The 23,363-nt window shown below is 37.6% G+C and overlaps 1 protein-coding gene across 1 annotated transcript in view; it reads right to left on the minus strand.

Moving 5' to 3' along the window:
* The window catches only part of MYO3A (myosin IIIA), a 221,813-nt gene that overhangs the window by 71,217 nt on the left and 127,233 nt on the right, over positions 1-23,363 (minus strand). Inside the window, exons 17-20 of the mRNA XM_005865858.2 lie at positions 18,723-18,933; positions 16,080-16,227; positions 3,455-3,608; positions 1,663-1,751 (exon numbers count right to left, since the gene is read on the minus strand). Of these exons, the coding sequence (XP_005865920.1) occupies positions 1,663-1,751; positions 3,455-3,608; positions 16,080-16,227; positions 18,723-18,933 (602 nt within the window). The remainder of the gene's footprint in view (positions 1-1,662; positions 1,752-3,454; positions 3,609-16,079; positions 16,228-18,722; positions 18,934-23,363) is intronic.

The following is a 23,363-nucleotide window of genomic DNA, read 5'->3' on the forward strand; positions in this document are numbered from 1 at the left end:
GCCGGCCGCCATCTTGGCTGGCAGTTAATTTGCATATCGCCCTGATTAGCCAATGGGAAGGGTAGTGGAGGTAGGGCTAATTACCATGTTTCTCTTTTATTAGTGTAGATTCACTGCAGTGGATTAGCCACTACAGATTTTTGTCTCAGTAGTAAGAATGGTCTACGTCCACTGTGGGAATGAATAATTTTAAGGCTTTCTAAAAATCAAGGTAACCCAAAGATCTCTGTAGGCTGGTCCAATATGGCTGTTGTCATGGATTGTATTCTGTTACTCTAAAATTATTATGTTGAATCCTCATCCTCAAATGTGACTGTATTTGGAGAGAGAGTATTTAAGCCGGTAACCAAGGTTAAATGAGGTCATAGGTTGGGGCCCTAATTCCAGAGGACTGATGTCCTAAAATGAGGAAGATACACCAGAGATCTGTCTATCTCTACTCCAACCTGTACACAGAGAAAGAAAAGATATAAGGACACAGCAAAAAGGCAGTTGTCTGCCATCCAGGAAGAGAGGCCTCAACAGACACCAGCCTTGCTGGTACCTGATCTCGGCCGTGTTGTCTCCAGAACTCTGAAAAAATAAATTTCTGTTGTTTTAAGCCACTCTGCCTGTGGTATTTTTGGTATGGCAATCCAAGAAGACTGATATAGTTATTAAAACCTGGGTAAAATGATCACAGGCAATTCTTAATGGATGTTTTAAGGGAGGCTTATTTGAAAAAAAAGATGCTAAAAATCATGAGAGGGGCTATAATTATAATATTTAAGGCAGATTTGTTTTTTTTTCAGTGACAAGTCTGTGGAATATCGAAGTTTGTGGAATATAGTTCTAGTAAACTAGAGTGCTCAGGGTTATGAATCATTTTATTTTGTTTATTTTTAATCCATTGCATTCTTTCTTAATTTTAATATCTTCCTAGTCCTCCAATATTTATAACATCATTGTGAGGGAATGGCCTGTTATTCTCTGCAGAAGGGAAGGAAAACATCCTCTGGGTACTGAGGTTTGCTTTGGTGTGGGAGTGTGTATCTGTCGATGCATAAACATTTCTTCCTCTAATTGTGCACCAGTCCATTAACCAATTCCATCTGTCTAGGGCAGCTCAGTTATCTGACCACACCTCTAGCCTGACACCTTCTCCTGTTGGGAGGGAGAAGAGACAAAGTCGGCAGTGAAGAGAGAAGCACTAATGTTTGAAAAAGTTAGTTTATGATAAAGGTTCCAGCTTTCATTAAAAGAAGAAAAAAGTAGGTACCTATTGCCAGCCAATCTCACCCAAAACCAGATGTCAGGATCAGAAAGATGGACTGTTGAAGACTTGTCTCTTTTCTTGCTTGTTTTCCCTTAGTTTCTTAATAAAAATTCCTCTAGAAAAACTATCACCTTGTGCTTGTTGAAGGATTTTTTATTTTATTTTATTTTTTTATCTTTTCAGGATAGATGCTAGAAGTGAAAGTGGTTGGAGCAAGAGTGGTTGGTAAAGGACAGGACAGACTGTAGGAAGTTGCAGAGCAGAGTAAGGGCCAGATAGGGGCAGACACAGATGGCAATCTCATTATAACCATCTGTAAATATTTCAGGCCATAATTTTTATGTCTACTTTTATTATTCGACAAAAGACTAAAGAGAAACTCAGCCACAATTCCTTAAAGTTCTTACCTTTCCTGCAAAATGGTGAATTCCAAAACTAAGTTCTATTCTTTTGGGCCTCCAGAAGTACTGTGACTTCAGATTATCTTCAAATTTTTCTATAGGAAAAAATGGAACGCCAATATCAAGTATGTAGGAGATCCTCAAAAAATGCATGTTGACAGAATCACCCCTTTCTCCATAAAATGGACAGTGTGCAGTAAAAAAAGAAAAATTTACATAGGTAATATATGCAGATTTTGGAATATAATTATAAATGGTATTGCCAAATTCAAGATAATGAATTTTACCATTCCGTTATGATTTACAGCAGTAGTTCTCAAACCTTAGTAAGCAACAGAGTCCCCTAGAGGGCCCATTAAAAACTCAGATTGCTAGGTCTTACCCCGAGAGTTCCTGACTCAGCACATCTGGAATGGGATCTAAGAAGTTATAATTCTAGCATGATCCCAGGTGATGCAAATGTTCCTTGTCTGGGGACCACATTGTGAGAACTGCTGGTACAAAGGAAGGGAACTACTGGAGTCTGACTGAACAAAGGGGTTTGTGAAACACAGTTTAAGCAAAGCCATGCACCTAGAAATTCGGTGTTTGCTTTTCCCTTCTATTAGATGGTATATGTTATTATTGATTACGTGGGAAACACAATGGGACCATAAAGACAGTTATTTTCTATAACAATTTTACCAACCTCAGAGAAGTTTTTACTCCATGTTCTAGAAGGAACATTTTAGCATCAACATAGGGTGACTGCTATGCAATCATTTCCCCACAATTTGGGTATTATTTTCTTTTCTATTAGTATTGTGCAATTAGAGGGCAGAATAAACAATCAGTAAGAAAGAATTAGCACCACTGACTTTAATGGTCAGAAACAGACCAATATATCACCAAAAGTAAGTGAGAGAATACCTGAATTTTTTGCAAGTATTGAGTATACATAATGATTATCTCCTACCATCAGGGAATATAGTATTCCACATTAAAAATTATTTTTTTCAGATAGCTGAAAAAGCTAAAGTTGTTTTTCTTTAAAATTTAAGTAGTAGGACATTTATGTTAACCATTTTTAGATGATAATCTTTTAAATAGAGTATACATCTCTGCCTTATGAAAATGTTTAATATTTTTTGATGACTTGGGGTTATTATAAACACTTAATGTACTGTAACTTAGAGATTATTAAGGTATTTGAGGCTAGTTGCACCTAGTAGATAAATGACTAGAACATCACAGATGAATTTATTTCCTCCCCTAACTCATTTCAAATTCTAGAACTGTCCTTTTGCCTTGCTCTCCAATTTCTAATTTTGGGCTGGATAATTTCTAAGGTCATTTCTAACATAAGATCCTATGGTTGGAGCGCTACCATTAAAGTAAGGAGAAGTCCAATGTCTAAATTTGTTTAATTTTTCATGAAATATTTCACCCTATTATCAACATTCACTGGTCCAGGTATTAAATCCAAAGCCTCTTTAAAGTCCAATATGCAGGCTTTGTGATAGCTATTTTCTCCCAAATAATTAAAAACCTATTAAAATTGTTTTATTTCAATCCTCACCTGAGGATATGTTTAGAGAGAGGAAGGGAGAGAGGGAAACATTGATAAGCTCCTCCCCCATGCACCCCAACAGGGGATGGAACCCGCAATGCACATATGTGCCCTGAATGGGAATCGAACCTAGAGACCTTTTGGTGTATGGGACACTCCAACCAACTGTGCAACCCAGCCAGGGCTAAAAATCTATTTTTCAATCATTCAGAATCAGATGACTATATCAGAAAAGGTAGACATACTCACCTATAAGAGTCTGGTCAGTGGCCTTGGGAAATCTACTTTCTTCATCAAGTAGCGATAGTAAACCCATTGGCTTCTGCAGAAACATATCCAGGATGGGCCGGTTATCTTCATATTCAATAACTCTGGCATCAACATCCTCATTGACGTATTCATTCTGTAATAGGACATGATACATATAGAAAAATGCACTTTAAAAATTTATGAATAATATATAGCTTTACAGTAATGACCTAACATCCTACTTTACAGATATTATAATAAATCACTCCCTCTGACCTTGCCCTTAAACTGAGGGTGTCACTGTATTTTTCTCTCCCCAGAAACATTAGATCATTAAAGTCAGCACAGATTTCTATTCAGGGTAGTTAATGAAGAAAAGTTTCTAGTCTCAAGACCAGAATTACAGACAACTTACGATTTCAAAATGCAAGGGAATATGCTATTAAATGGGCAGTAATAAAATTGTGTTCAATAGTTTATAGAATATTAATTAGGTCTATTTTAGGATTACACTTCCCTCAATGTAAGCCTTTTATCTAGTTCCAGATGTGAATGTCTCACAAATATTTATATAATAATGTTTCAGTTATTGTTAGCAAAGTGGACAGCTGTGGGTCACAGGAACAACCAATGGATTCAGAGCCAAGCACAGACAGGTTCATGTCTGGGGTCTGCCATTTAACTAGCATATAATCCTTTGGAGTCTTCATCCTCTGTAAGCTCCCACTTTCTCATGTACTCATTGGAGCTCACAATCTTCATCTAACAAAAGTCAAAATATCCGGCACATTAATAATCATTTGCTGTTGAGTATATAAGATTTGTAAAATAAAGAACAAGGAACAACAATTACTGTACGATCATGGTTCCAGAACAACATAGTGATGATAATCTGCTTTCCAAAAGGGACACGGAGAACTGTGCTACAGAAGTGTTTCTATGACTTTGCCTTCATAGTGTGTCCCTACTTCACAGTCTAGAAAAGAGAGGACACACATGACATCTGAACAATGACTTGTAGCAATATTTACATGCAGGATGCTCACTGGCTCTCAGGTGAGAAAGCTACTATTACAGGCAAGTGTATCAGATAACCACAGATTCAGGAAGAATGTCCTCCACCCACAAATTAAAATTACAGGCTATTTTTCCTTTATATATTTAACTTTAATTTTATATATTTTATATTTTTAATTCATTAAACACCTTATAACAAAGAACTGTGTTGGGTGATAAATAGATGATTAAAACAAACTCCCTGTCCTCAGAGGGTCTAAAATATAACCTGACTGATAAGTTTAGTAAATACATATTCAAAAATGCAAGGTAAGCTGTGACAGATAAATGCTACATGTACTACAGGAGTTCAGAGAAAGAGAAGTTATTTCTGGCAACTTCATGGAGGAATTTAGTCAACGGCAGGTGGGCCATTTGATAAGCAAAAGCTTTAATCACTACTTTTGGAGCCTCATGAAATTAAAATCTCATTTCAAAGATGTCACCAGAAAAAAATGTATGCATATTTTAAAATAAAATCTAATACAGAAAATGAGGCAGAACCCCTGGTCTAAGAGGTAAACAACTTGAAAGACATTTAGTTTATCCAGTATAAAAAACAAAATGAAACAATGTCTTGATGTTTCACAGCTTTTTCTCATCTCCTAAACCCGTGGTTGGCAAACCGAGGCTCGAGAGCCACATGTGGCTCTTTGGCCCCTTGAGTGTGGCTCTTCCACAAAATACCATGTGCGGGCGCGCACATACAGTGCAATTGAAACTTCGTGGCCCATGAGCAGAAGTCGGTATTTTGTAGAAGAGCCGGTATTTTGTGGAAGAGCCACACTGAAGGGGCCAAAGAGCCGCATGTGGCTCGCGAGCCGAGGTTTGCCGAGCCGCAGTTTGCAGACCACTGTCCTAAACTAATTCAGCAACCCGCTTTTTCATTTGAAGGTAACCTTGGAGAAGTATGCAGACCTAGAATTACTTTATGCTGACAGCATGTTACAGCTTAAATGACAACGGCAAAGTTCAAAGGCGGTTTTGTATGTTTTATATAGAAAGCACAGGAGGTTAAGGTCTAAACCAATGCATTTGTCATCTCTATTTGCCTGTGTCAAAATCCACTGAATGCTTTTGTGGCAGGTCATACAGAGCAGAGATGAGGAGCTTGGAAAACAACAGGCTCCCCTTTAAGATACTTGTTAGTATTACAAACTCCAGGGAGACCAACGGAGGAAAAATGCTGTTACTCAGGATTCATAAAGCACTTTTAGAAAAAATGATCATGACTTAAACATATACTATATATTGTTAGAGCAGTTATAAACTCCAAATGCTTAGTTTAGTTGTTTTTGAGCATATGCAGAGAATTGAGGCTCACCTACCACTTCAGAAAGTCCTCTGCTTTGCCCTGTATATTAAAAATACATTTTCAGCACATCCGTGGAATTACTCAGGAAAAGCTGAGCTGTTTAGCATAGGTAATCCCTACTCTGTTTAGACAGCCAGAATTCTCTTTTGAAAAAGGTTAGATGAATTACCTTTTAAAGTATATATCAAGGGGGCAAGGAAAATCATAAGACTTGGATGCTAGGAAATTTCATCCAGAGTTAAATTCTCCTTTGTTTTTCACTGAATTTTGAGTGTGGGTTGCGAAAGGACACATTGGCAAGAAAGCCCATGGAAGGTGCACCTCCATAGCTACAGTGCTTAGGCAGCAAGTTTAAATATTTAGGGTCAATATGTCATCCCATGAGAGACCTGAGGTTACTAAAGTAAGTCCTGACTCACACAGCAGTGTGGAAGGGTGGTCACCACAGGCTGAGAGAGGCTGCAAGCTTCCATGGCAGGAGAAAAAATACGGGTAGGTTACTCAGCACAGATTAATAACACAATAAAGGCTCGATTTTCAGGTCCTCGGAGAGACCTCCTCTCATCTCCTAAACTAATTCAGCAACCTGCTTCCTAAACTGGTCACGGTCTACTCGCCCTCCCCCAACCACGTGCATGTCTCTTATTTTAAAATTTTAGTCCACTTTTCTTTTTACAGTGAAAATTTTTTGTATTTAGAATTAGCCAGCCCTAGCTGGTTTTGCTGGGTGGATAGCCTGTGGACTGAAGGGTCTCAGGTTCAATTACAGTCAAGGGCACATGCCCGGGTTGCAAGCTCGATCCCCAGTTTGGGGTGTGCAGGAGGCAGCCAATTAATGATTCTCTCTCATCATTGATGTTTCTCTCTCTCTGTCCCTCTCCCTTCCTCTCTGAAATCAATAAAATATATTTAAAAAAGAAAAAAGAATTAGCCAGCTGGACTTAGTTTAGATGGCCCTAATTTTGTTGGCAACATCCAAAGCATCATAATCAGGAGCCAGTCAAACATATGCCTTCTTTTTTAAAAAAAATATATTTTATTGATTTTTTTACAGAGAGGGAGGAAGGGAGAGGGATAGAGAGTTAGAAACATTGATCAGCTGCCTCCTGCACACTCCCTACTGGGTGTGTGCATGCAATCAAGGTACATGCCCCTTGACCGGAATCGAACCTGGGACCCTTCAGTCCGAAGGCTGACACTCTATCCACTGAGCCAAATGGGCTAGGCCCTCCCATGGTCGGCAAACTGCGGCTCAGCAAACCGCGGCTCACAAGCCACATGCGGCTCTTTGGCCCCTTCAGTGTGGCTCTTCCACAAAATACCAACTTCTGCGCATGGGCCACGAAGTTTCAATCGCACTGTACGTGCGCGCCCGCACATGGTATTTTGTGGAAGAGCCACACTGAAGGGAACAAAGAGCCGCATGTGGCTCCCGAGCCGCGGTTTGCCGACCACAGGGCTAGGGCAAACGATGACTTCTTTTCTCCATCAGGCCTGATCAGGGTGTTGACCTTGACCACATCAATGTCATAGAGCTTCTTTATAGCCTGAATTTTTTTTCCTTTTTATTGAATTTATTGGGGTGACACTGGTTAACAAAATTATACAAGTTGCAGCTGCACAATTCTAAAACACTTCATCTGTACACTGTATTGTGTGTTCACCACCCCAAGTCAGGTTTCTACCATTTATTCCCCCTATACCTTCCTCCACCTCTTTCCACCTCCTTTGCCCTGTACATTAAAAACACATTTAGAGCACATCAGTGGAGTTATTAAGGAAATAATGTCCATGTCCATGTCCACTGTTGTCCATGTCCATGAGTTTTTCCTCTTTCTTTTTTGCTCAATTCCTCTCCTGTCCCAGCAATGCCCTCCCCCATCAGAGCTGTCAGCTTGCTCTCTATCTATGAGTTCATCACTATTTTGCTTGGTAGTTAATTTTGTTCATTAGATTCTACTTGAGTGAGATCATCTGATACTTGTCTTTCTCTGACTGGCTTATTTCCCTCAGCACAATGCTCTCCAGGTCCCTCCTTGTTTTATAGCCTGTTTGATCTGGTGCTTACTGGCCTTGACCTCCACAATGAACACAAGTGTATTGTTGACTTCTATCTTCTTCATGGCTGACTGGCAGGCAGAGGGAACTGTGTGTGTGTGTGTGTTGTGTGTGTGTGTGTGTGTGTGTGTGTGTGTGTGTGTGTGTGTGGCTGTGGACATCTTTCAGCACCACTTTCTTTGCCTTCAAAGCCTTTGCTTTAGCTTTGGGACAGGGAAGGTCTTCTTCACTTTTGGTGCCATCTTCATGAAAAGGCTCTACTTTTTTAAAAAAATGCTTCTACCCATTTCAAATCATGGGACAAAGAATGAATGAGATTTATATCAAGAGATGGTATTTGGAATTCACCTCGGTGTGTAGCACTGTCTCTGTATAGACCATTGTAGAAAGTGCCACATACTAAAATTCTTCAAATATTTGAGGAGCACCTACTATGTGTATGTTCAGGAATATGTGGGGTTAGAGAAGGTAGAAAAAAGATGAAAAAGGTAGAGAGTCCCTGTCCTGTAAGGCACAGAAATGATGCTCTCTCTGCCTTGCCATTCCAACCCAGAAGAAACATCTTTGGATTTCTCTGTTTTTGGTATATTCTCTCTTTCAGTTGTTCCACCTTATATCCTTTCTACTAGGGGGTCTCTGCTTCCTCTACTGCCACTTGCTCAGTGCTACTCTTCTCTCTACTTTCCTTCTTTCCTTCTTATGTTGACTCTCCCTGGATTTTCATGTGAAAAGATTGTCTCTTTCTTTTTCTCCCTCCCTTCTTCTCTTTTTCCTTCCTTTCTTTCAAATACAAGGAGCATCCTTTTCTTCTGCATTGAAGATTACTTTTCTTAGGTCGCTGGCTCTCTGAACTTATTTTTTTGTTCTATTTGTTTGTTTGTGGGAAGAACCTGAGATAGGCAACAGAAGACCTAGATCCTGGTTCTGGCTTTGTTCAACCAGACTGCGACCTCGGGTAAGTCACCGGAAGTCCTTGTTATCTGTGAAATGTAAATCATCTATTTAGGTTTCTTCTGGTTCTAACATTTCAAAATGCCAAGACTGCCTCAATGTGTTGTGAAACTTAATGAATAAATATACATTCTGTTGACAGAACATTTGCAAGGGGAAAAAAGCCACATGAACACATTTATTCCTGAAGTCTATCTTTTAGTAAAAAAATTCCCACTCACCAGCTGCTGATATGAGTGTACACACTTACAAAAACATTTCCCACACTGGACAGAAACCATTGAGAAGCTACTCATTCTAACCATTGACAAAAATCCTCATTCTATGAGAAACATTTTAAAGGTTGAAAATCTAGGATTCAGAGTGCTATTAGTGCTCAAGGTAAATTGAGTATGTTTACTATAGTGAAAAAAAACAACAACCTTCTGCCACTTGTTTTTTTTTTTTTTTAAATAACTTCAAACTGAAAGGCAACTTGCAAGAATAGAACCAAAAAACTCCCAGGTCCCCTTTCCTCAACTTCCCCAATGGCTAACATTTTACCACATTTGCTTTCATTCTCTTTCTCTCTATACATATTATTTTTAGTAATAATATTTTACTGAACTAAGCATTTTAAAAAACTAAAAATGAAGAAAACAAAATGACAATATGCATGTTTAAAAATCTGAACACTTGATGTAAAATAAAATGTATAATTTGAAATTGATTTCTTCCTATATTTTCTATTCAAAGCTGATATTAATGATCCTGCTGATTTTTGTTAATACTAATGGCAAACCACAGGGAATTTTGTTCATCATTATCTTGAGATGATGTAGGTCATTCATTCAGAAGCTGACAAGTAATCTATGAGAAAGTATTTTGGATAATTCCTGATAAAATATACATGTTTTATTTCACATACTAGAGGCCTGGTGCACGAATTTGTGCACGGGCAGGCAGCTCCTGCATTGAGCGTCTGCCCCCTGGTGGTCAGTGCGCATCATAGCTACCAGCCAGTTGTCTGGTTGTCTGGTTGTAAGGGTCACTTAAGCTTTTATATTATAGATATTTTAATGAACTTTGAAGGAAGGAATTTCAAGTGGTGCTCTTAGAGCAGCGGTTTTCAACCTGTGGGTTGCGACCCCTTTGGCGGTCGAAAGACCCTTTCACAGGGGTCGCCTAAGACCATCCTGCATATCAGATATTTACATAACAGTAGGAACATTACAGTTATGAAGTAGCAACGAAAATAATTTTATGGTTGGGTCACAACATGAGGAACTTATTTAAAGGGCCAGAAGGTTGAGAACCACTGTCTTAGAGCATTTCCCTTTTTTCAGAAAGAGGCATATAATGCATGTTAAGATGAAAAGTCTTTTTGTGCATGATACCTATTTTTGAAAGCTCTTTAAAAGTCATAAAGAGTTTTGCAAATTTATATTCTATTGATGGGCACTGGCTTCAGATAAGGAGGCATTTTTATTGGAAAATCAGAAATGTAACTTTCTATACATTCCTTTCAACTTGAAAGTATTTCTCCTTTACTGTCATGTTTAAATCTTTACCAAATAATTTCATTTCAGTTTGGCAACAGTATGCTTTAACCTTACATATAGAAACTATTGCAAGTGTATGGATCTATGCTCCTATTTATATATCTCATTTAAAATTATCTTTTATCATAATTAAAAGGTTTTGAAAAATGTTATCAAATTATCAAAATAAATCCCCCATTGCATTACGGTGCTGACCCAACTTCATGGGTGCGAAGAGAAACATGTGCAGCACAGTGTTGAGTGAGGGCTGACGTGGGCACGGAACCCAAGAGGTTGCCTGTGAGAGCCAAGGGAGAGGAAGACACGCCCCCGCCAGGAGCTGCTGCTGCGCTGCTCCACGCATACCTTATCATTTCGATGTCAACTTCCTCATTCTCCTAGTATATAAGAAGCGTGAGGAACATTTGCATATGATCTCAAACAGTAAGCCAAGTCTTGGCTGAGCATTTAAAAAGGAAGATTTGTTGTATCAAGGGTTTCTTAAATGTCTGGCGATTTTAATGCCTAAAGAAAATACCTATAAATGTCCTTTATCACTTGGAAAGTTAAAATAAGACAAATGCTACCACCACAGCACTCTTTAATAGGGAATATTTGTTTAATAGGGAAGAAAGTTGGATATAAAATAAAAATTCACATCTTGCAAGCAAAACCATTTGAAGACATTTATAAGGGGTTTACTTTGAATTACCCACACATTTTGTATCTGAAGGCTGATTTTTACTTTACGATGTTAATAAAGTTGAAAATGTAGATATTATATAATTGAATGAATGTTTGTCCTTTGTAATTGCCACAAATTATGTTTTAGAGCCCACATTAAAAAAATCTCAAAAGCTTTCATCTTCAGGATATGAACAACTGGAGATGAAAGTCATACACATAATTTTCAGCAAGAAGCCAGAGCATTATTACAGTTATTGTTTCTATTATGTGCTGTAAATAGTTTCCTGCATATAAAATGATTTCTGACTTTTAATTCTAAACCCACAGGTACTTACATAAGTGATACATGTAACAACTTATCCTCATACAGAAAAAAATATATTAATAGCTCACTTTAGAAATGAGCTTTAGTTCAGTTACTAGCCAGAAAGCTGAGCTGCACTAATGGATAAGAAAGCTCATCCTAGTATAAACAGGCATGTCAAGAAGTAAAGTGAATCTTCAGGGTCTAACTCTAGAACAATGCTTTGTAGTATCATAACATTTCTAAAGAGCAATGGCATCTGTTCCAATTCAAATCATGCCCAGGGGTGATGAATTAATGGTTTGTGTGCATTCCCCTTGATTTGAAACATAAACTTGTAGGGAATAAGGTTCATTTTTTTTGATATGTTCATACTATAATTATACTATAATGCAAAATTAAAACAAAGGACAAAACCGACCATTACAGCACTAACATGACTAACTTGAAGAGAATGTCAAGTTTGCTATCACACTTTTTACTGTTGAGCTCTCTTTTACATGGAAGAAAATCTGAAAATGAAAAAATACTGCCTCCTCACCCCCCCACCCCCCAATCTTGGTTACATAATTACCATGGAGATTCAGTGTGAGGGCTGTTGTAGAAAGATGCCTCCTGCATGGAAAATGGAATAACTTGTTTCCTGTTCTTAGAGGTGCTAACTAAAGGCTTTTAGAAAAATATGGAAGTAAACAGTGTGCATCAATAGAACCTACACAGATGTAAGGGGAAATATGAATAATCTATTTGTGGAATGAATAAATTAAAAGAAAGACATATACTTTACGGTTGCAACTCATTTAAAAGAGTTTGACTCTGGAATTTTAAAAGGTTTTAACTATACTCCTCATCATCTATTTGCAGGGATGGGGACTTAAGTTATGATCTAACGCTCAAACTATAGTCTTCAGATGCAAATCATCCCTTTTAATTTTATTAAATTTGATCTGTATAAAATGGTTCTTCTAGTGTTAGAAAAGTATGAAAACTTCAAATATTATGAAATATCAAACTCCAGAAAAGTTTCAGGACCTATCAGTTTACACAGTAGGAAAATAATTCTACCATAGACCAGCTATCTTAGATATTCCAAATATCCAGATAATAAGAGGAAAAAAACAATACAAGTTCTGGATGCTCTTGTTTGGGTGTTGAGATTCCAAGACATGCAATTTATGTCCACAGAAAAGCTGGTTATGAAAAGAAAGGAGGCATAGATGCCATTAAGCTAAAAATGGGGTTCCCAGATTTAAGACCTTTAAAAGCAATACAAATGGTTAGTTGGAGGCAAGCATTCCAAGAAACATAAAACTATTCACCCAGCAAGCCATGGATTAATAGGCCACTGTCATAAAATCACTAAAAATGTTTTCCTGTAGTCCATTGATTATTGTTTTAATGGAAAGTAAAGGGAAAATGATACTCAAAATGGCTTTGTAACCAACTTTGTTGGAGCGTCCCAGTGTATATTGCAGGTAAACTGAGCCTGGGAGAAATAAGGAAATGCTTTCAGGAAACCTGTATTTGTGTTCTAATGTCGTAGGACTGTCAACAAAGAGAACATTTGCTGGTTTAAGCAGGACCAGAAGTTGTTTCATCTGGGAAGGTGCTGCCTAAGGCAGGGTGCCTTTCGCTTAGATTGGCCAAATTTGTTGTATGTGCATGAAATTGAGAACAGCATGTTCTACTGATAAGCAGCAAGGACTTTATTAAATGAAGGAGTTCTGTGTTAGACCGAACCTGTGATTATATTCTACCAAAAAGAATGTGACCATGACTTTAATTAATGACTTGGCTTACTACCTACTGATAAGCAGCAAGGACTTTATTAAATGAAGAAGTTCTGTGTTAGACCGAACCTGTGATTATATTCTACAAAAAAAAAAATGTGACCATGACTTTAATTAATGACTTGGCTTACTACCTAGTTCTCATTTATAGAAATTAGTGTAAGTGTGTTCTCTTTATCTGTGACAGCTAATCATACATCTACAGTTAGCATTTCTCAGTTACGTTTTTTGCCTTCACAGGAAATGACAGTGAAAGAAAAAAAAAACACACGTGCAACCACATTTTAAAGTTAAGAGTATCACTGACTAATCTTGTATCGAACAAATCACACATTCATCACACACTCAGCTGCCTGGTCCTTAAGAGTATGAAGCAGAGGTTCTTGGATCACTTCTCTAGGAAGTCACTTGAAAGAATTGGGAATAGCCTTAATTCATCACTGGATCCTAGTTAAAATTTTAAATTGGGGACACTTTTGAGTTGTTTTGTCTAGAAAACTTCTCAGATACATTTTTTTAAAGGGTAGAGGAGGGTAAAGGGAGGGTAAATGATAATGAATGGAGACTTGGAGTGGTGAACACACAATACAGTGTACAGATTATGTGTTTTAACTTGGTCACCTGAAACCTGTATAATTTGTTAACCAGTGTACCCCAATTAATTCTATAAAAAGGAAAAAAAGTATCTTATAGAATAGTCTCATTTGTAGCAAGCTCAAAGACAAAAAAAATTAAGAGCGTTAGAATCATGCATGGAATTCAAGACTATCAATAAAAGTGAATTATAAATTGTAACATTCTATAAAAGTGAAAAGCAAGTAATAATAAAAGATCTGTACATTGGTTTAAAGGCTAATTCCAATAAATCAGGTCCTAATATTAACCTCCAAAAGAGAATAACAGAAGTATATCAACACAAGCTCTTAATAATCAGATGGGAAATACATGGAGATAAATCTTGTCTCCTGAAGCAGGTAACCCCAATTTTTTTTCACTTGTTTCAATCTCTGGTTAGAATGAATTCTGTGAACAGTGTGAAGCATTAAAGCAAGATGAACTTAATTTAATAAATATTTGTTGAGCACTTGCTATATGTCAGGGTCAAGGATAGAACTCTTTGGAGGAGCTAGCATTTAAGCCAGTAATTCTCAACACTGGAATACACTGGGAACCTTAAAAAACAGTGGTACCTGGGTCTCAGCCCAAGAGATCTAATTTGATTGGTCTGGGACAGGGGCTGGGCACTAGACTTTTACAAAATTCCCCAAGTGACTCTACTATGCAGCCAGGGTTTAGAACCATTGGTGTAGATGGTGCAGAAAGAGTAAAGGAAGAACCATCAAAGAGGAAAAGAAATAGAAGGATGGTGTTAGTAATGCTAAAGGAGGGGTTTTCCAATAATAGGAATCTGTCAATAGGGTTGAAAATCACAGAAAGACTAATAATGTGCGGAGTAAAACATTTCTGGTACTAATGATGAGGAGATTAGGAAGGGCCATTCTGATTCAGTGAGGGTGGTCCAGCCAGATGCTGTGGGTTCAATGTACCAGGTGGGGAAGAAATCGATACAATGCAATGAGTATTGAATATGCTTTCAAAGAGCTTGTCTGTGAAGGAAAGAGAGAGAGAGCCTGCAGATGAGAATGGGCAAACACAGATTAAAAAGTATGGTCTTTTTTTTTGGCTTAAGAAATGTCAAGATCTAAATATTTTCTTTTGTGACCGCTGTTTTCAAAATGCAATTTCAAAGTTAATGCTCAATAAGCCTAAATATTTTAAATCAAAAGAGGTTCAAGTACCTCTAATTTATCTCAAATTTAAATAAAAACTTCAGTTGTAATCAGTAAATACAACTTTCATATATTATTTTAAAGGAGACAAATGACATACTGAATATGACTATTTCTTTCAGACTTGATAAAATATTTAAAACAGTCTTAATACTACAGTTTTGCCAAATGCAATTCAAGTAAATCTCTGATTTTTCTCTAAGGAAGAATATTTTTGAAGCTGAATCATGAATTGCACATTGTACCCTGACAAAATTACTGTTTCACGGCATTTGCATCAAACCCATTATCTTGTGTTCTGTTGCCTAGTTACTGAAATTCTGAAGTTTAATGCATTTTAGATGGATATTTAAATTTCAAACAGAATTTCATACAGAAAGAGAAACAGTTGGATGCATCTATTTAAATTTCCAAAGGAAACGTCTTTGTTTGCAAGGGCTTAGGCTTGCTAAGTTTTGGAGAAGGGTGCACTGCTATTCGATGGAGGACATTCAACATCAAATATCATACTAGTTTTTTTGGCTTGTATTTGTTTTTCCTATGGGAATGAAGTGAGAAAATATTTTCTTTCTTTTTTTTATATTTCATTGATTTTTTACAGAAAGGAAGGGAGAGGGATAGAGAGTTAGAAACATCAATGAGAGAGAAACATCGATTCAGCTGCCTCCTGCACACTCCCTACTGGGTATGTGCCCGCAACCAAGGTACATGCCCTTGACCGGAATCGAATCTGGGTCCCTTGAGTCCTCAGGCCGACGCTCTATTCACTGAGCCAAACCAGTTAGGGCGAGAAAATATTTTCTTTGTATTAAATGTTTAAGGCTTCAAATCTATGATTTATCTATCAGTGATGGTGAACCTTTTGAGCTCGGCGTGTCAGCATTTTGAAAAACCCTAACTTAACTCTGGTGCCATGTCATATATAGAGATTTTTTGATATTTGCAACCATAGTAAAACAAAGACTTATATTTTTGATATTTATTTTATATATTTAAATGCCATTTAACAAAGAAAAATCAACCAAAAAAATGAGTTCGCGTGTCACCTCTGACACGCGTGTCATAGGTTCGCCAACACTGATTTAGGTCATGCTTCATTAGTAGAAGTCTGCTTATAACACACATGCATGCATCTTTATAGTACATTGACTTACCTGTTCCCATGCAAACACGTGTTGATTAAAATAATACTGAATTTGTTCATTTGCAATGTTAATGCAAAGCTGCTCAAAGGAATTTTTTTTGAAATTTTCAAAGCCAAATATATCCAGTATGCCAATGCTCAGTTCATCACCATTCCCACTGGAAAATTAGAGATATTATTTTGAGTTCTTATTTACTTTCTTAAAAGGTACTATAAATCAGGTTATCTCAGAGTATGTTTTTGTGATTTATCTAAAAATCTACTACCAGCATACACACTTAAAGTGAAATTATTAATTGAAAAGGTTTCCCTCCATAGAACTAAAAGATAAATTAGGTAGCATCAATTTTATATGAAAATGGTCAATATTTTTCTTGTACTACAGAAACCACTGGTATACTATCTTTATATTTAAACAAAAGAAACATTATTCCTATGGGTTTATGAGCACAAGATCACAGCCCTGAGCGAGTCATCATTCATAGAGAAAATATAGCTAGCATTCAGAACATAGCAAAAATATATTCAATAAAAACCATACCAAAAAACACAAATTCTGTGAAAGAGCATACTTAGTCTTTAATTTTAGGGCAACAATGAAAACATCTTGCTAAAAATATTTCAATTATTTTAAAGAATTCTTATGTACTGTAGGGTCATTCACTCATAATTTAAAAATGTGCAACAAATGATAACCCAAAGGAAGGTGTGGATTTATTTTATAATTAAATATTTAAAAATACAATTAAATACTATTTTACAATTACACATTACAAATGCATTTTTTCCTGCTCTTACATAATGGCTATCTCTGCTCACTAAAGGTTAGATACTTGGTCAAAAGTCTGCTCCTCCTCTAAGAAATACATACATTCCCAAAAAGGAAAGAACAAACATTAGTCCTGTGGTCACCATTTATATAACCTAGGTTATTATTCTTAGTGTTGGGTGAGGCAGGGCTCTGGAAAAGACAGCCAGCAACTGCATGCTGTGAACTGGGGGATACTCTCTATATCAGTGGATCTCAACCTTCCTAATGCTGCGACCCTTTAATACAGTTCCTCATGTTGTGGTGACCCCCAACCATAAAATTATTTTCATTGCTACTTCATAACTGTAATTTTGCTACTGTTATGAATCGTAATGTAAATATCTGATATGCAGGATGTATTTTCATTGATACAAATTGAACATAATTAAAGCATAGTGATTAATCACAAAAACAATATGTAATTATATATGTGTTTTCCGATGGTCTTAGGCGACCCCTGTGAAAGGGTCATTTGACCCCCAGGTTGAGAACCACTGCTCTATATTGGTAGGAATAGACTGCACTTAGAATGTAGATTTACAGAACATTTTGAATATGTGATGATATTGACAAAAGGAAAACTATCAAATATTTCTGAAAGTTCCTAAAAGTAAACAGTGAGTATACTTTTATGTGGTTATATGAGGCAAAATGTCGAGTTAAAATTTATACTGGTTTAGTCAAAATGAGTATTCTTTTACCATCTCTGTTCCACAGGATTTTACTGAGCTAAATAACTATCATGTACAATAATATATTAGATCCAGTCAGATAGCATATGGTTTAGCAGGGAGGTAAAGAAGCAATTTGAAGATAATTTTGACTGGATCATATTATAGTGCAATGTGTATTTCAGTGGAAAAATAACAATAAATTACATCCTGAAATGTATATAAAATGATTTTTTGTATTTAATAAGCAAGTGTGAATGAAGTGATCTTAAGGCAGGTATTCATCTTCTTTATTCATTTTCAAATTTCTAAAGGTTGTATAATTTATGGCAGAACAAAACTTTAGATGTAAGTGAAAGGTATCTATGCACAATCCCTGCACATAGAAAGCACACAATGATGGCTATGGTTACCTTTAGTTCTAAGATGAGGCATCAGGCAAGGTGTAGACTATGATCACATAACACTGTTTATATACTGAATGTACTATTTACTAGTTATTTAGAGCATTTCTGAACCAAATTTCATTGATAGTCATAACACCTACCTCACCAGGATTATAGTGAAAGTTAAAATATGAAAAAAGTTTTTCTTTGTCTTCAAGATTTAATTCAAAATCTCAAAACAAAAACAAAAAACTGCTGAACTGACATTTTATACAAGTATAAAATGGCATGCACTTCACAGTACACCTTCTAATTAAAAGATATAAATTAATATGTCACATTAAAAATTCACTTTCTGCCCTAGCTGGTTTGGCTCAGTGGATAGAGTGTTGACCTGCAGACTGAAGGGTCCCAGGTTCAATTCCAGTCAAGGGCACATGCCCGGGTTATGGGCTCAATCCCCAGTGGAGGGCGTGCAGGAGGCAGCCAATCAATGATTCTCTCTCATCATTGATGTTTCTATCTCTCCCTCTCCCTTCATCTCTAAATTCAATAAAAATATATTTAAAAAAATTCACTTTCTATTATGTTTACTCATATTGCTGGCACAATGTATTGGTACTAGTAGGAAATAAAGCAGATCTATAATGAAATATAATGTTAATAAATTAAGTGAAACTGATTAGAAACATCTTCAAAGGGACTCTGATATAAATCAATAAATTACAACACAGATTTACATCATCTGACATTTGGGGAAAAAATGTGTCCATAAAAATTTTTACCTTGGTGATGTGTCATGCTTCAACAAGCTGTTAATGCGATTAACTATCCAACTAAAGAGACGGCCATATAAAGTTTTAGCCATAGCATCTCTGACATCAGTAGCTTTTTCTACAGTGTTGGGTCGTATAATGGTTTCTCCTCTAGTGACCACACAGTGGGAGGTGAGGGCTTCTTGTAGCTCATCTGACTGAATGCAAAGCAAAGAAGCAGCTAAAAAATAAACAGATGTGTGGTTAGAAGAAATTATGGCAATAAAGAAACTTCCCAGAGAAATAAAATGTCTTAATTCATCCTCTTGATATGATATGAAATGATATGAAATATGCAAAGATTTTATAATCCTATGTAATAAAAGGCTAATATGCAAATAGACCAAACGGCAGAACAACCAGAAAACCAAACAACCGGTCACTATGATGTGTGCTGACCACCAGTGGGCATGTGTGAAACACGGCAGGCGTTGGTCGTGGTGGGATGGTGGAGCAGGTGAACATGGGCGCCAGACCAAGGTAGGGTGCTGGTCGCTATCATCAGGGCGAGTCTCTGGTGCTTACTGAAAATTCTTTGCTCCCATGTGCCTTGGTCCCATCCGGTGCTTGCACCTGCAGCCGGTGCCCGGCACCAGTCCCGATCACTCAGCGCCATCAGCGGGTGGGAGCGATGGCTGCTGTCCCTGATCACCCCTGAGGGCTTCTCCACCTCCCCCTGCTCCTGAGGGGCGATTGGGGCAGCAGCCGCCATTCGCACCTACTAATGGTGCTGGCCCCAATTGCTCCGGGCCATCAGCGGGTGTGAGCGGTGGTGGCAGGAGCAGGGTTGCCGGCAGACAGGGGACCAGGGACCACGGCAGAAGGGGCCAGGCAGGGGTGCAGAGGATGGACTGAGACCTGCCCCTGTGCCTACCACAGCCTCCTGGCCCACAGTTCCTTTCAAGGTGCACGAATTCATGCACTCGGCCCCTAGTGTAAAAATAAGTTACTGTTCACTAATAGTCCTGGATCATTTTTCTCCATTTCTTTTGACTGGTCAAATGTGGGATGCTATAAAATAGAGTACATACTAAACTAAACTGGCTCACTGACTGAAACACCTTCACAGGTGAGTGGTTGTTTGTAAGATGCCAAATGTAATTTCACTGAATTATGTTAAATAATTTAAAAACATTATTAATAGACTTGGTATAAATTTGAATACCACTATTACATAAAGATTTTCAAAAGGTGGAAATTAATTGGAAGGTTACATAGACTTCAGGGCTATACCCAAACAAATATATTTTATGTACCTTCTGCAATATATAACCCAAAGAACATACCCCTATAATGAAATATAATGTTAATAAATTAAGTGATACTTAATTTCTTATACCTTCTTTCATACTACCATTCAGTTACATATTTCAATTACTAAATATTGTTAAAACTTGATGCCTGAACAAACATTTATTATCATAGGGAGTTTAAAATTAATAATACTTAACATCAGTGAACAAAACTCAGTTTTTAAAAATAAACATCTTGCCCTGGCCAGGTGGTTCAATTGGTTGGAGTGTCATTGCATATACCAAAAGGTTGCGGGTTTGATTCCTACTCAGGGCACAAACCTAGGTTGCAGGTTCAATCCCCATTAGGAGGGGTATACAGGAGGCAACAGGTGGATGCTTCTGTCTCATATCTGTCTCTATCTCTTTCTCTCTCCCTCTACTCTCTCTAAAATCAATAAATATATCCTCAAGTGAGGATATCTATCTATCTATCTATCTATCTATCTATCTATCTATCTATCTATCTATATATAAAGAGCCAGGGCCCATAATGTCAAAAATGACCGAAGGGATGACCAGATGCCAGGCTGTGCACGTAGCAGGCTCGGGTGGGCAGGGACTGGCAAGCGGGCTGAACTGCTGACCTCTCGGAGAGAGAGAGGTGGGGCTGATCAGCCGCTGCTGCGGATGCTGGCAAGGACCAGAGAGAGAGAGAAGCAGGGTCTGATTTGCAGCACTGAGGATCAGACCCTACTTCTCTCTCTCTCCAGGCCTCACCAGCAGCTGCGCCTCTCTCTCTCTCCAAGAGGTCAGCAGTTCAGCCTGTTCACCAGCAGCCTGGGGGGCTGCTGATCAGCCCCACCTCTCTGATCAGGCCTGGAAATAGGCCCGGAGACACTGACTGGCATAGAAACCGACCAATCAGAACCTAATCTGGGTGAACTGCGAAGGCAGAACCGAAGGTGGGGCCTGAGGAGGGGTTTTAAGGGCAACAGCTGTTTGGTGTAAGGTGTAAGAAAGCAGTTAAATTTTTTAATGACCAGTTTGGTAGTATAGTGCATATGGCTGGCTATCAGTCCAGATATAGGGATTATGTATTTTTGTCTGCCAAGAGCATCTCCTCCTGCTGAAAAAGGCTCCTCCCACTCCCCATTTAAGCAATCCTATCCTATATAATCTATCATATAATCTATCTATACAAATAAAAGGGTAAAATGCTAATTAGACCAGGTCGACCAGCCATCTTCCAGACATCCGACTTCCTTCCGGACAAAGCCATGGTGGTGGGGGCTGAGGCAGAGACAGTTAGGGGCAACCAGGCTGGCAGGGGAGGGCAGTTAGGGGCTATCAGGCTGGCAGGGGAGAGCAGTTAGGGATGAGATCAGGCCATCAGGGGAGGTCAGTTAGGGGCGATCAGGCAGGCAGGCAGAGGCAGTTAGGGGCGATCAGGCAGGCAGGCAGGCAGGTGAGCAGTTAGGAGCCAGCGGTCCCAGATTGCACAAGGGATGTTCGACTGCTGCTTTACCGGCAGTCAGACATCCTCCAAGGGGTCCCCTATTGGAGATGGTGCAGGCTGGGCTGAGGGGAGCCCCCCACCCCCCCGTGCATGAATTTTGTGCACCAGGCCACTAGTAATTAATTAAATAAATAAACAAACAAATAAATTGAAAATAACTCAAACTATTACATGACAGATAGGCTGTTTTCAAATCAGTTTTTCTTTTAAAATATTTTGAACATAATGAATTTACTTTGAGCATTTGGATCAAGGTATTCCTTAGTTTTGTGGCAAAGATTGCTGGCCCTTGTTTAAACAAAGTATTTTTTTCACATTAACATTCTACATTCCTTTCCTTCCAGGCATTTTATTGCCATTATCCTGCATGTATCTTAATGTAGTATCTTAAGCATTTTTTATTTTGAATATTGCTTCTAATTATAATTTAACTCATTGCACAATATTCTGGTATCATAATATAGCAATAATTTTTAAATTGTTGGATTTTTATATTGCTTCCATGTGTTAATAATTGTGAAGAATGATGGACAAATATTTTGGGTATGAATCTGTGTTCTTGTTTTGTATTATTTTCTTAGCATAAATTTTTTAAATTCAGCATTTGATTCAAAGTATATAACCTTTGATACATACTATTTAGCCACTCTTCACAAACTCTGAACCAATTATACTCCTATCAGCCAAATTAAAAAAAAAACCCAATTTCAATACAATTTAATAGACACAAGAGATTATTTTTAATAATGGCCAGTTTGATAGAGAAAAAAAATGTCTCTTTCAATTTGTTTTTGATTGATTCCTAGTAAAGCTAAATACTTTGGCTAAATATTTTTATTAGTGATTTGTGGCTCTATTTTGTAAACTGCCGTTTTCATTGATATGATCATCTTTTCCTAATTAATTTATGAGAGCACCTTACAGCATAAAGAGAATGCTTTGATACATATTGCAAATATTTTCCCTTGATTTTCATTGCAATGTCATTTTTTTTAATATTGAAGTTTTTAATTTTTTATGTAGTCAAATATCCATTTTAAAAAATAATTTTTTTTTGTTTTTTGCACATAGAGTCCTTCAATTATATCAGGATTATATAAATATATTTTGTCTTGTGCTTTTATACTTTTTTTGCATTTAGATTGATACACATTTGGCATTCATTTTGGTACATGGCTTATGAGAAGGATTCAGATCCCCTCCTCCCAAATGGTTAGTCAGTTGGTGGTTCCTGCAACATTATTAGTGATTTGTAATGCCATTTCTGGCAATTTTACTTGGATTTGTTTCTGAACAGTGTCTGCCATTGATTGGTGTATCTATTTACATCCCATGTTATTTATTGGATATATATTCATTGAATATACACTTCATGCCAGGCATTATACTGCTAAGTATAATACCTTGTAAAACAAAGTTCTAGTCTTGATGGTCTTCATACAGGAGATATGGGAAGCTAATCAAGAAACTTAAGAGAGAATATAGAGTGAGGAGGAAAGGAAAGGAGAGGAGGTGAGATAAGATCAGGAGAAGTGGGGAAGGGGGAGGGGAGATCCAGGAATAGGGAGAGGAAGAGGGAGATTGAGAGAGCCCACCTATAGATTCATTAAGTAGTTTCAGAATAAGGTGTGGAAAATAAACTGGAAAAGTTAAAGAACTGATGCAGAATGAGCAATTGGAAGGTCACTGGGTGAGAGGTGATATTGTCTTGGATGACAACGACGATGATAGAGATAAAGAGAAGTGATCAGATTTGATATATATATATCCTATCTAATAAAAGAGAAACATGGTAATTAGCATACGACCGCTACCCTTCCCATTGGCTAATCAGGGCGATATGCAAATTAACTGCCAGCC

The sequence above is a fragment of the Myotis brandtii genome, unplaced genomic scaffold (genome assembly GCF_000412655.1).
Source record: "Myotis brandtii unplaced genomic scaffold, ASM41265v1 scaffold215, whole genome shotgun sequence".
NCBI lineage: Eukaryota > Metazoa > Chordata > Mammalia > Chiroptera > Vespertilionidae > Myotis > Myotis brandtii.